The sequence below is a fragment of the Orbicella franksi genome, chromosome 14 (assembly GCF_964199315.1).
Source record: "Orbicella franksi chromosome 14, jaOrbFran1.1, whole genome shotgun sequence".
In the NCBI taxonomy this organism is placed as follows: Eukaryota; Metazoa; Cnidaria; class Anthozoa; order Scleractinia; family Merulinidae; genus Orbicella; species Orbicella franksi.
Window position 1 is genome coordinate 8,949,442 of NC_138158.1, and position 12,279 is coordinate 8,961,720.

Below are 12,279 nucleotides of genomic sequence, written 5' to 3' on the forward strand. Positions count from 1 at the left end.
ATCACCATTGTACACAATATTATTGTTCCTCCTTCCAGTCCTTCGGGAAAGTATTTCAACTTTATACCTGTTTTCTCCTGTTTTGAAGTTTCTCTCCCGTCCTCTCCCAATAATAATATGGACAACCCCTTACTGGTTACATTTGATCTGTTTACAAGTAATAATATATTTTCTTGAGTGATTCTTGGAACATAATTTTGTGGGCATGAGGTTACTATTGTAATTGAAAAAGTAGACAGTAAATCACTTATCAAAGTGTCTGTATTACTTATTAGGCAAAACATGAAGCACGTGGATGTGATGTTATTGAAGTATTGAAAGAATAATGGTTGACTTCAGATACAGAGCTCTGCAAGTATTAAAGGTAATTTCATACAGTAAATACAATTTAATGGAGTTAACAACAAAGAGTGCTTGCGTTCCCCTGGTATTCAGCGGTGTCGACACATGTGCATATGTTGGAATTTCTCGTGCTCGTGGATCATAGCGTGACGTGGCGTTTTTTGTAGTGTGGCAGCTCATCACCCAGGCAGTTACCCTAGGAAAATCAACATTACAGGTTCTTTGTGTGTTTGCATAGCTTCTTTAGCTTGTTTTTCTTCTTGCCTTAATGAATCAGCTTTCAGGGTGGTCAACTAACAACAGTGCCGCTGCCATGTTGGATTCTTCGGCAACTTCCTCTGTGGGTTCTTCAGTGGCAAGTTCCGTGGTTTCTTCGGCTCCAGTAATCATGTCTCCATCTCTTGTACTGACCGCTAGGGATCTTTCTCAAGCTTTCTCTCGAGCGCTCGGTGACTTGCTGCCTCAAATTCTAGCAGCTGTGAAAAACCAAACAAGTCAGGTCTCGCCGTCGAATGTCAATGCATCGGGAAGCGTGCTGTTGAGCACATGTTCGCCTTCCTTTCCTGTTAATTCTTCACCAGGAATTGCTGCCAGGCTCTCCGCACGTAACATCGTTGTACCTTCGTTTGTTTCCACCTACTGTACGTTAGGTAATTTGTCCCTTTCACATCCATCATTGTTTGGCTCCCAAGGTGCCTCTAGCGGAAAGCTTCCCATCACCAGCCAGTTCTTCTCTCCAGAATTTTCCACACCCACCTTGGATCACTAAGTCACTTCTTTGCTGCTCAAACCTTTGGTTGCCGGCCCAGGATTTTCACCCATCCCGCAGAAGCTGGTTATAAAAATAAAGGCTGGGCAATTCATTGATCTACAGTCCTGCTACCCAAAAACGTCAAGGCCCAGGATTCCGAGCCCCAAATGTACCTCGATGGGAAACTGCTCATGTCTTTCAAGAAGAGGGTGTACGCGAGAGATTACAGATATTGTAACCTGGGTGGAAGCTTTTACGGTGTATATGTGGATCTTTTGTTGCATTCACCCATCTAGATGGCAAGGCAGTACAAGCTCTTGATTTTGCAGACTGCTCTCCAGTTCTCCGGCAAGGCATGGCTCCACTATGACACAGCCTTTCGGAAAGATGCAGCTGTGTGAGGTCTGGTCGAATGGTCCGGTATGAACAATTATCTGTACAACTTTCATACCTGCTTACCCCAACAACAACAGTACCAGCTACAGTATCTACCATTTCATCCTTGCCTTCTAGATCGGCTCCCTCTTCATCTATTTTCTGCAGATCCTGGAATAATGGCACTGTGCCTGGCCCTATGGTCAATGTATATGTAGGTAGCATCACTGCTGTGAGAAGTGTGAAGGAGAGCATGCCAGTGTTAACTGCCCCTTTTGGGCCTCAACGTCGCATGCTCAGCCCTCATAGTCCTCTACCCCTCCACCGAGGAAACGCTAACAGCGTTGAGACTGTCACCAGGACATCCACCTCTTCAGTGAACAATAGTGTACAGTGTGAAGGTGAATTAATCAACATGACACGAGCATGGGACAAAGGAAAATTCTGAGTCCCTGACAGGACTCCGAATTTTTCTTTGTCCCATGCTCGTGTCAAGTTGATTAATTCACCTTCACATTTCATTACGGAGCTTAAAATTCACCATCTTTATTAACTTATCACTACTCACGATGACTTCGATAGTGTTGATCCTAGCAGTATGTAGGACACCTGTCATATATGAACTCAGTTAAATGACCTTGCTCTCCATGAGTTCTCGTAGCTCAGTGGATATAGCGCCTGCCCGGCGTTCAGGAGTTCATAGGTTCGTTTCCTGTCGGAGACTTAGAATTTTTCTTTGTCCCATGCTCATGTCATGTTGATTAATTCACCTTCACATTTCATTACTGAGCTTAAAATTCACCATCTCTATTAACTTATCAATAGTGTACAGTTACGTCATTCATTTTCAACTTCACATAGTTTGTTTCCCTATCCTGTTAATGTTGTTGTGTCTTCTGCACAAGCTGCGCCAACAAGCAGCCAGCCCCAGGGAGTCCCTCTTTCCAGTACATACTTAGTTGCTAGTACCTTTCAGCAAGATTTGGTCCTTCCTTCTAGGGTTACCACCATTGATGCTCAAAAACTTTGGAGTGAACTTCGTTTTCACGCCGATCAAGTGAAAGTGGATTATGTGATTACAGGTCTTATGAGTGGTTTTCGTCATGGTTTTGACCCCTCGGTGGTGTCCTTAAAGTCTGCAGTCAATAATATGCCATCAGCATCCCTTCATCCATTAGTGATCGATCAGTACCTACTTTGAGAACTTGAGAAAGGTCGTGTAGGAGGCCCCTTCCTTATCTCGCCAAATCCAAACCTCCACGTTAGTTGCTTTGGAGTAATCCCTAAGAAACACCCACCTGGAAAGTAGCAGCTTATTTTAGATGTATGTAGTCCATTGGGTCATAGCGTCAACAATGGCATTTTAAAAGAGCCTTTTTCTGTACAGTGCATGATGGAAGATGACGTTATTAATTAGTGGGATCATGCCCCTCAACTGAGGTACACTTCTGGCCAAATTTGATGTGGAAAGTTCTTATCGGAACATTCCAGTCCATCCAGAGGACCGCTATTTGCTTGGCATGAAATGGCAGGGTATTTACTTCATCGATATGGCTCTTCCCTTTGGGCTATGTTCAGCACCCTTCATTTTTTCATCTGTTGTAGATTTGCTAGAGTGGATCCTCAGACACAATTATAGCTTGAATTTCCCCTTGCACTATCTTGACGACTTCTATACATTGGGTCCTCCCAACTCTCCTGCCTGCCAGAACAACCTTGATACATGCCTCCGGCTCTTTAAGGACTGGCTTATTCCTCTTCACCCGGATAAACTGGAGGGACCCTCTACCTGCTTAACTTTGCTCAGTATTGAGTTGGATTCCCGCACCCTCCAGGCTTATCTTCCACATGACAAGTTTGAGTGCATCGCTGCCCCACTAGAATCTTAGTCTGCCAAATGGCATTGTACGAGGAAGGAGTTGGAATCTCTCATTGGCACCCTCCATCACGCGTGCTTTTATATGGCTTATGATTAATTTATTGTCAGCATTCCAGTGAGACAACCATCCCATCAGGCTTAACCAAGAGTTCCACTTAGACCTTTCTAAGTGGTGTGAACTTTTCATCTCTCGGGACGGACTTAGTTTTCTACTCTCCCCCACATGGGCACCTTTACCTGATTTCTCAGTGTCATCTGACACAGCTGGAGCTCTTGGCTACAGTGCAATTTCTGGCCATGAATGGTTTGTTGGAAAATGGTCCATCGCTCAACAACCTTTGTCAATGGCTTACAAGGAACTTTTCCCTGAAGTTGTGGCAGCTACACTATGGGGCCACAGATGGGCCACAAAACAGGTGGTGTTCTGTTCGGATAATATGGCGGTAGTCAGCGTTCTACATTCAGGCACCTCAAAGGGTCCAAACATGATGGTACTTCTTTGCTACTTATCCCTTGCAGCAGCCCGTAACACTTTTGCCTTTACCACACCTTATACACCTGGGCGGGACAATTCTATTGCTGATGCCTTATCTCGTTTTGACTTCCAGCGTTTCCATCATCTAACTCCACATGCAGCTCATATGGCTACACCAATACCACCATCGCTGCTGGCCCAGCTTCTCATGAACTGACTGGAATGTTCCAATTCTACTTGGCTAATGGCCTTGCCCCTTCAACTTGTCAAGTTTGTGGCTTAGCTCAATGCCAGTTCCTAGAATTCTGTATTCAGGATATTCCCTGTGATCTTGGTCACTCTCTCCCACCTGCCAGTGAAAAAACTTTGCTGCACTTGTGTGCTCACTTAGCAGATCGCCTTCATCATTCTTCCATTAAGGTTTATCTATCAGTAGTTCTCTCCTTACACATTGACTATGGCTATCCAGACCCGCTCTCCAATTGTCGTCAACTTCAGCATCTTTTAAGGTCCTTCCTCACATTTGCATTGCGCATCCTTACTGCGTCATTAGCGCGCTCTTGTGCACGCGCATATTGAAAACATGATGGATTTGCCTTGATACTGAGCTCTGTCACTTGAAAAATGGCTCTAGCTCACCAACGAGCATGGGCACCCCAATTTTTTTTCCAGTCGTCGTAATCAACTAATCATAAGCTTTGTGAGAAAAGACTGATCTAATTTCTACTGCTGAAAATTGAATAAATAAGAAAAATAGCAAATACACTGTGGTCTTTTCTATTTTGCAGTTGGTAACCACGTCAAGAAATTTGGTTCAAATTTTTAATTAAGGATTTAGCTTTCTGTCTGAATCAAACTTAAACGTTTATTTGTGGTCCAACACAATGTATTGACTGTAGTTTAATGCGTGTTCTTATGAGTCCGGGCTTACAAAGATGTTACAATTACTGGGAATGCGTTCTTATAATAAGCATTAAATAATGCAAAAATGGGGCATTTTCAATGCCTCACTGCTCCTTAATGAGCATGGGCACCCCCCTTTTTTATTTCAAAATTGAAGTTATCATATGACAAATATTCAGTGGACAAGGTTTGAACAAAAATCTATTGTCACTTTTATTTCAGAGGAATTACCTTAAGAGGGATTAAATGACAGCAGGTTTCAAAACTCCCTCAATGCCAGCCTGTGACTGCAGACCTTATGTGTGTTTTACACCTGTCCAGTCCTTGGATTTATCTAACCCGGACAATGTCATGCTGTGGGGGACCTGTTGCCTTGGCCTCTTCAGGTTCCTTTGAGCCGGGGAATTCACAAAGAATAGTTCTTTTGACCCCTCTGTAGACTTACCCCAGCCGATCTTCAAGTCAATTTCTTAAAACTTTAGAGTGTTCATTAAGTGTGCTAAGACTGATCCTTTTCGGCATGTCTGTTTCATTTTCCTTGGCCGTGGCTCTGCACCTCTCTGTCCTGTCTCTGTGTCGACAAGCTGCCTTCCTCTTCATGGACCAGGTATTGGGCCTCTTTTGAGGGCCCTTCTATCTTCATTTCTGTAATCCACCTTACTGGCAGCTGGCATTTCTGATAAGTTCTCAGGTCACAGCTTTAGAATCAGCACTGCAACTCCGCTTGCCCAGAGAGGCGTTCTTCACCACCTCATTAAGTCCATGGGACGCTGGTCGAGTGAAACTTATATTTTGTATGTGCGCACACCCGTGGGTACCCTTTCTATACAGTGTAGCTGGTAGAATATCCTAACAGGTATGATACTTACCTTAACTAATTGCGTTCAGTAGCTGGGTGCCTCCAGACTTGGGCATTGTTTGATGGGGCTCTGGCTTTGCCTCCACCATGAGCCCCATTCTCTCTGAGCTGGCCGTTGCTTTTCTTGGAGGTCCTTCGGCATGGCATGGGGGCTCATGGCCGGGTTGCCAGGATTTGCCAGCCATGGGAGCAGTCTTCATCTAGGAGCTTGTTGTGTGGCAGCTGATCCTCCAGGCAGTTCCCCTCCCTCGCCTTTCCCTCCCTCTTTCTACTGTTTCAACAGTGTGACGGGTGCCTGTTTCTCTTACTGTGTGGGGGCTCATGGCTGGGTTGCCAGGATTTGCCGACCATGGGAGCGGTCTTCATCTAGGAGCTGGCTGCCAATAGTGGAAGCTCCTGGATATCTCAGGCACCCAACCTCCATTTTAGCGATGCAGTTGTTAATGGTGTGTATATAAGGAACTACCTAAATCAAGGGGTTAATTACCTGGAGAAAGCAACTTTGCAGTATTCATAGACTATTCACAGTCCCCTATTTTTCCGTGAGATCGTAGATGTTGATTGTTGAGTTTGACGGGCTGCCATCTTGGTCTCTTGATGTGAGTGAAACTGGGGAGAGTTCAAAATGCCCGTGGGTAGGGGTGGTGGGGTTAATAATGTGGGGGTGAACTGGCGGAAAAAATGGGGATTTTTTCAGCCCACCGTGCCCTCCACCACCCCTACCCACAGGCATTTTGTACTCTCCCCAGTTTCGCTTGCATCAGGAGACCAAGGTGGCGGCCTGTCGAACTCAACAATCGACATCTACGATCTCACAGAAAATTGGGGGACTAGGAACAATCTGCAGTATTCATGTTGCAGCATTTTTATGTGGCTTAATATCATTTAGGCAAGGTTAAACTCGAGCTAATGCAGCCAGCTAGTGTGCCCATCCCGCAAATATCATTTAGGCAAGTTAAATATGAGCTTATGCAGCCAGCGGTTTCCACGTTTGGGAGTACGTGACCTGTGGGGCGGCCTTCAGGGGTTTTGCAGGGGTTTATGGTTCATTGCATAATATTGTTGTAGTGTATTCTGCTGATTGTTGCGGATCAGTTGCACTGCTTTGCTCGCGAATCATTGCGGATTCTTGCACCCTCTCCTCCCTCCCGTTTTGTTCTTGGTCAGGGTAAGTATTCCCCAGGTAAGTAGATTCCACTGAATTTCTTTCAGTGTGACGGTGCCGGTTAGCGGACGCTCATTGGGTGGTTCCTGCTTTCCAGGGTCGCCATGGATACCTCCTAGCGGCTTATGGCTTTGGCACCCCGCTAACCTTTAAGGCACCAGTTCCCAAGCTCATCTATTTGCGATGAGTTTAAATGTGGCTAAATATCATTTAGGCAAGGTTAAACTCGAGCTAATGCAGCCAGCTCGTGTGCCCATCCCGCAAATATCATTTAGGCAAGTTAAATATGAGCTTATGCAGCCAGCGGTTTCCACGTTTGGGAGTACGTGACCTGTGGGGCGGCCTTCAGGGGTTTTGCAGGGGTTTATGGTTCATTGCATAATATTGTTGTAGTGTATTCTGCTGATTGTTGCGGATCAGTTGCACTGCTTTGCTCGCGAATCATTGCGGATTCTTGCACCCTCTCCTCCCTCCCGTTTTGTTCTTGGTCAGGGTAAGTATTCCCCAGGTAAGTAGATTCCACTGAATTTCTTTCAGTGTGACGGTGCCGGTTAGCGGACGCTCATTGGGTGGTTCCTGCTTTCCAGGGTTGCCATGGATACCTCCTAGCGGCTTATGGCTTTGGCACCCCGCTAACCTTTAAGGCACCAGTTCCCAAGCTCATCTATTTGCAATGAGTTTAAATACATTGTTTCTATGGTTATTTTTGGATTATTTTCTTAAGTCCTAGAAATCTTCAATACAGTTCTTAGTAGCAAAATATGAACTGTAGAAAGTTGCTCTTTAATTAAAACATGTATGCATTGCTGGAACAGTTTCTGTTGAAAAAAATTATTATTTTTTTAATTATTTGTTGAAATCAATTTTCAATGTTGCATGTAATAACCTCCACTCACACGTAAACAACAACTGATAAGTCTCTCACTGAAACAGTTTCATTTATTATCAGGCAAACAAGAAGCAAACAACAACACAGTAAGATCAATGGAGGACTCAGATACAGTTAGATCAGGTCAGTTTGTATTTCTGGTATCTGTAATGTTGTTTGCAAGGGCCTACACTTGTACATATTAAGTTATCTTATTAGTTCTAATTCCATCGGTTAAATTTACAACGCTTATATGTAAGTATACTTACTAGCAGTAAGAAATTGTGAGAAACTCAACTTGTATAAAAATATTTAATAGATAACAACAACAAGAAAAAATGGAAAATCTTTTTTGATATAATCCCCAAAAAATATGGCTGTCAAAACTTTTTTTCCTACAACCTCAACGTTAGAGTCACCTTATCAACAATAACAAGTTCAGATGCCTTTTTAAAAGAACTATTAGGAATCTGGGCAGAAGTTAACTTTGAGCATGATTTCAATAACATTGAAAGATCGCTTTCTGGATCAACAACTTTGGCATAACTCCCTAATAAAGATAGCCAACAAGACAGTTTTTTTTAAAAAAAATTGGTTCACTAAGGGAATAGCTCGGGTGACACATGTTTTAGGACCAGACAACAACTTTCTCGTTAAATGATTTCCACTGTAAGTATGAAGTAGACCCTCGCCCTCTCAGCTTCTACGGATTAATATCGGCTGTAAAGTGACTAAGTCTCTTCAGACTGATTCTAATTTTCAAGATTTACAGAACACCGACCATGAATATGAGCCACTTACAACAAGAATTTTACAAGTCAAAAAACCAACTGCATGTACATTAATATATAAAAAACTGATTAGTAACAAGAGTTTAACCCCAGAGTCAAGTCAAAAGAAGTGGCTAGAGGATTGTGACCTACCAATGAATGAGAACATAAATTGGACTGCTGCCTACATGTATCTTCTAGCTAAAAAAAATGCACAAAGAGCACTAAGCTGGTAGAGTTTCAGCTGAAATTCTTACATAGACGTGTACCAACCAATAACTTCTTATTTAGAATAGGTCTACAGGGCGATGAAGTGCAGTTTTTGTCACACCTCCTCTGAGTCAATAATTCATCTTTTTTGGTCACACCACCAAACATCTCACTTTTGAAATAAACTTACTGAATGTATGTATGGCTGAAAAACTTAAACTTACTTCTTAGAGATTAGGCTTTGACAAATATTATTGCTTTGGGTCTGAGGCCAGATATCTCTCAATTTGTGCTTCTTATCAATTACCGGTACTGCTTTCTCTTAACAAGATATCACATATGGCTTGCTAAAACAAAAGATGATCATTCAAATCTTGCGCACTTCATATGCACACTAAAATCACAGTATGAAATAGAAACAAAATGTGGAGACACAAAGAAATGGAAAGCTCTCACAGGATATATGAGGATTTAATTAATATTTTAGATTATATTTTTGATACCTGTCTGTATTTATCTCCTACCCATTAGGCTATTTCTAATCTCCTGTCAGGTGCATAACTCATTTTACGTTTAATGTACCACATACCTTTGGTCTATTTTTGATGCTTTTATAGAACAACCTCAAGCTGTTAAAAATGATAATTATCTATTTTTCTTCTTTTTTTCTTTACCCCTTGTTGTCACTGTATTTGTCAGTACTGTAGTGTACTGTAAGTCATGTACTAGATATTGTAATTGAAGGGGTGAGTGCAAAACCATGCTAAGTGACGATTTGGGTGAAAAAAAAAATTTTCGCGAAAGGGCTTGAATTTTTGCATGTGGTCTTCAATGTAATAGAAAAACGTGGCCCTGTATTTTTGTTGCTGGTTTTTGCTTCGTTTGCGAGTGATAACGTATGCAAAAATACTTGGCTTTTCCTAGCCATGTCTTTAGGAGTATTTGTTGAACAGCAAACAGGCAGACTGTTTATAGTGTATGAAGTCAAAATCAAATCTCACAGCATATATAGAGCGGAAATCTGGGAACAGATTGTTTACGTCGGGTATTGTGACGTGAGCACAACACGTGAATCGATTGAGAGTCAAACGAAATTCATCGAACAAAAAAGAGATGTGCCGCATTAGAGCTCTGTCAACTAATATCTTAAGCATTGTTTTAAAGTACCTTGTGTGCCTGCCTGGTGGTTGAGAGACATCATAAAGTCACAATAAACCCGTAAGTCATCAGCACGTTTTAAAGAATCAAAATGTGTTCTGAAACTTCGAAGGCAGCTGATATACCGTAATCGTGTTATCGGTGTTCGAAGTCAGATCGAGCCAGGCAGCAAAGTCCAAGAGCAGTTCTTCCCCCAAAAAAATACCCTCTGGTGAGTCGTGGCCCATTTGCCAAGCCTTGCTAGCGTCAAAGTTTGGAAAGCGAGAACTGGTTTTAGAGTGATAAAATTTGTCTTGTATCGACCGCCATGTTTTCCCGCGCACGAGGTGTAAAGACCCTTCCCGGCATGCATTGCGATCACGTTCTGCGGACGTTTCTCGAACTGGTAACTAGATTGTTTAAACATTAGAATGGCCAACAAGTAGCGATCGATTGTAACATAGATCTGTGATCCAGGTTGCGTTGATTTTATTTCAAATCGGCATGATTTGTAGTGTTTTGAGCTTCTGGGATCAGCGGACATGCAGATGTATGGAGACCTGTACGTTGCGGAGAAGGGTTAATCTGTTAATCTGTCAGCCCTATTTATAGCGTGTTTTCATGTGAAATCAACATCACTGAGCTTATGCGCTGCGTGAAATTGACATTTTGCTGGTTTCTAAGTGAAACCAACATCCTTGCCGTCACGCGTTAACATGAAATCAACATTTTAACCTATTTAGACCTGAAATCAATATCATTGAGCGTATGCACTGCGTGACATTGACATTTTGCTGGTTTCTAAGTGAAACCAACATCCTTGCCATCACGCGTTAACGTGAAATCAACATCATTGAGCTTATGCGCTGCGTGAAATTGACATTTTGTTGGTTTCTAAGTGAAATCAACCTCCTTGCCGTCACGCGTTAACGTCAAATCAATATTTTAACCTATTTAGACCTGAAATCAACATCATTGAGCTTATGCGTTGCGTGAAATTGACATTTTGCTCGTTTCTAAGAGAAATCAACCTCCTTGCTGTCACGCGTTAACGTGAAATCAACATTTAAACCTTTTTTGACCTAAAATCAACATTTTTGAGCTTATAGGTTGCGTGAAATTCACATTTTGCTGCTTTCTAAGTGAAATCAAAGTCCTTGCGGACGCGGCTTGCCGATCCTTTGTTATGATAAACCGAGGTGAGACTTCGACTTATAACAAAGGCTTGGCTTGGCTATTACAACAAAGGATCGGCTCTGTTTATCATAACAAAGGCCCGGCTTCGTTTATTTGAAGACCTCGGCGGGAAAAGGGCGCTAGGTATTTAAATCAAAAGTGAACTTTGTCGAAAATGCTCCAAATTTCGCATGCAGTTTTGTTTAGGTATGTTTAACAATGTCCCGTATTTTTTCCGCTAAGCTTCGCTTCGTTTTCGAGATATTGCGTATGCAGAAAAACCACTCGGTTTTCCTAGCGGCGTCTTTATAAACGAAGCAAAAACCAGCGACAAAAATACAGGACCACATTTTTCTATTACATTGAAGACCACATGCAAGAATTCAAGCCCTTTCGCGAAAATTTTTTTTGTCACCCAAATCGTCACTGAGCATGGTTTTGCACTCAGCCCTTCAATTTAAATAGTGTAAATAATTAGAGCAATATAATGTAAATAGAGCTAGTGTTGTAATTAGTGTAACTAGTGTACTGTTCGTAATTGTATTGTAAGCATTGTATTCCCTTGTGTTATTGCAAATAAAAAAAAAAAAGAAAAAAAAACACTCATACTAACATGTATCTCTTATCAGGACAAACAAGAAACAATGAAAAAATATCAGTGGAGGAAAATACCTCAAACACGGCGGGTCAGTCAATGTTTTTCTTTATATGTCATGGACTAGTGTATCACTATTATTTTAGTCACCTTGAGGAACAGGTACACAGTGTACATGGGTGTACATGTCCCATAATAGGATTAAATTCAGCCTTGAGAATTATCCAGCAAGTTGCAGTTTTTGACAGGATTGTTGCTAAGTTCAATGATAGCTGTTGTTGTCAAGATTATTTGGGAGCATCCATGCTCTGTTTTTTTTTTTTTTTTTTTTTTTTTGATTGCACAAAAAGAGTTCTTTGGGTGCTTTCCCCCCCTCCCCACCCCCCCCCCACCCCCCCCCCAAGGATTTGGCAGCTAAAAGTGGTGCTTCTTCTCCTTGTAACAACAAGTAATTAAAGCTGTTGATCTTTCAATTGTCAAAAAAGTTCTAGTTTCTTTATAAGTATTGACCTTCATAAACTAAAGATAGCCTGCATAGCAAGTGTTCCTAAGCCAGACCATGGAAAAATTGATGAAGCAGGGGGTGGTGGGGTGAGTGAGGGAATGCTAATACCCACAAACCCCATGATTCTGAAAAACGCCCACTGAATTCGGTCAGTTTACAATAGGCGTTTTTGTTTTGTTTTTATTATAACGAGCATGCGTTTTAAACAGGTTTTAAAACAGGTTTTTATGTATGCGACCATTAAACCCTGTCTTTCTTAAGCTCGAAAT

General features: G+C 42.1%; 1 protein-coding gene across 1 annotated transcript in view; it reads left to right on the top strand.

The window, feature by feature from the left end:
- The first annotated feature begins 7,698 nt into the window (after positions 1–7,698).
- LOC145468480 (U6 snRNA-associated Sm-like protein LSm4) overlaps positions 7,699–12,279 on the top strand; it is a 10,539-nt gene continuing 5,958 nt past the window's right edge. Inside the window, exons 1-2 of the mRNA XM_081452229.1 lie at positions 7,699–7,761; positions 11,540–11,596. Coding sequence (XP_081308355.1) covers positions 11,555–11,596 — 42 coding nt within the window. The 5' untranslated portion in view covers positions 7,699–7,761; positions 11,540–11,554. The remainder of the gene's footprint in view (positions 7,762–11,539; positions 11,597–12,279) is intronic.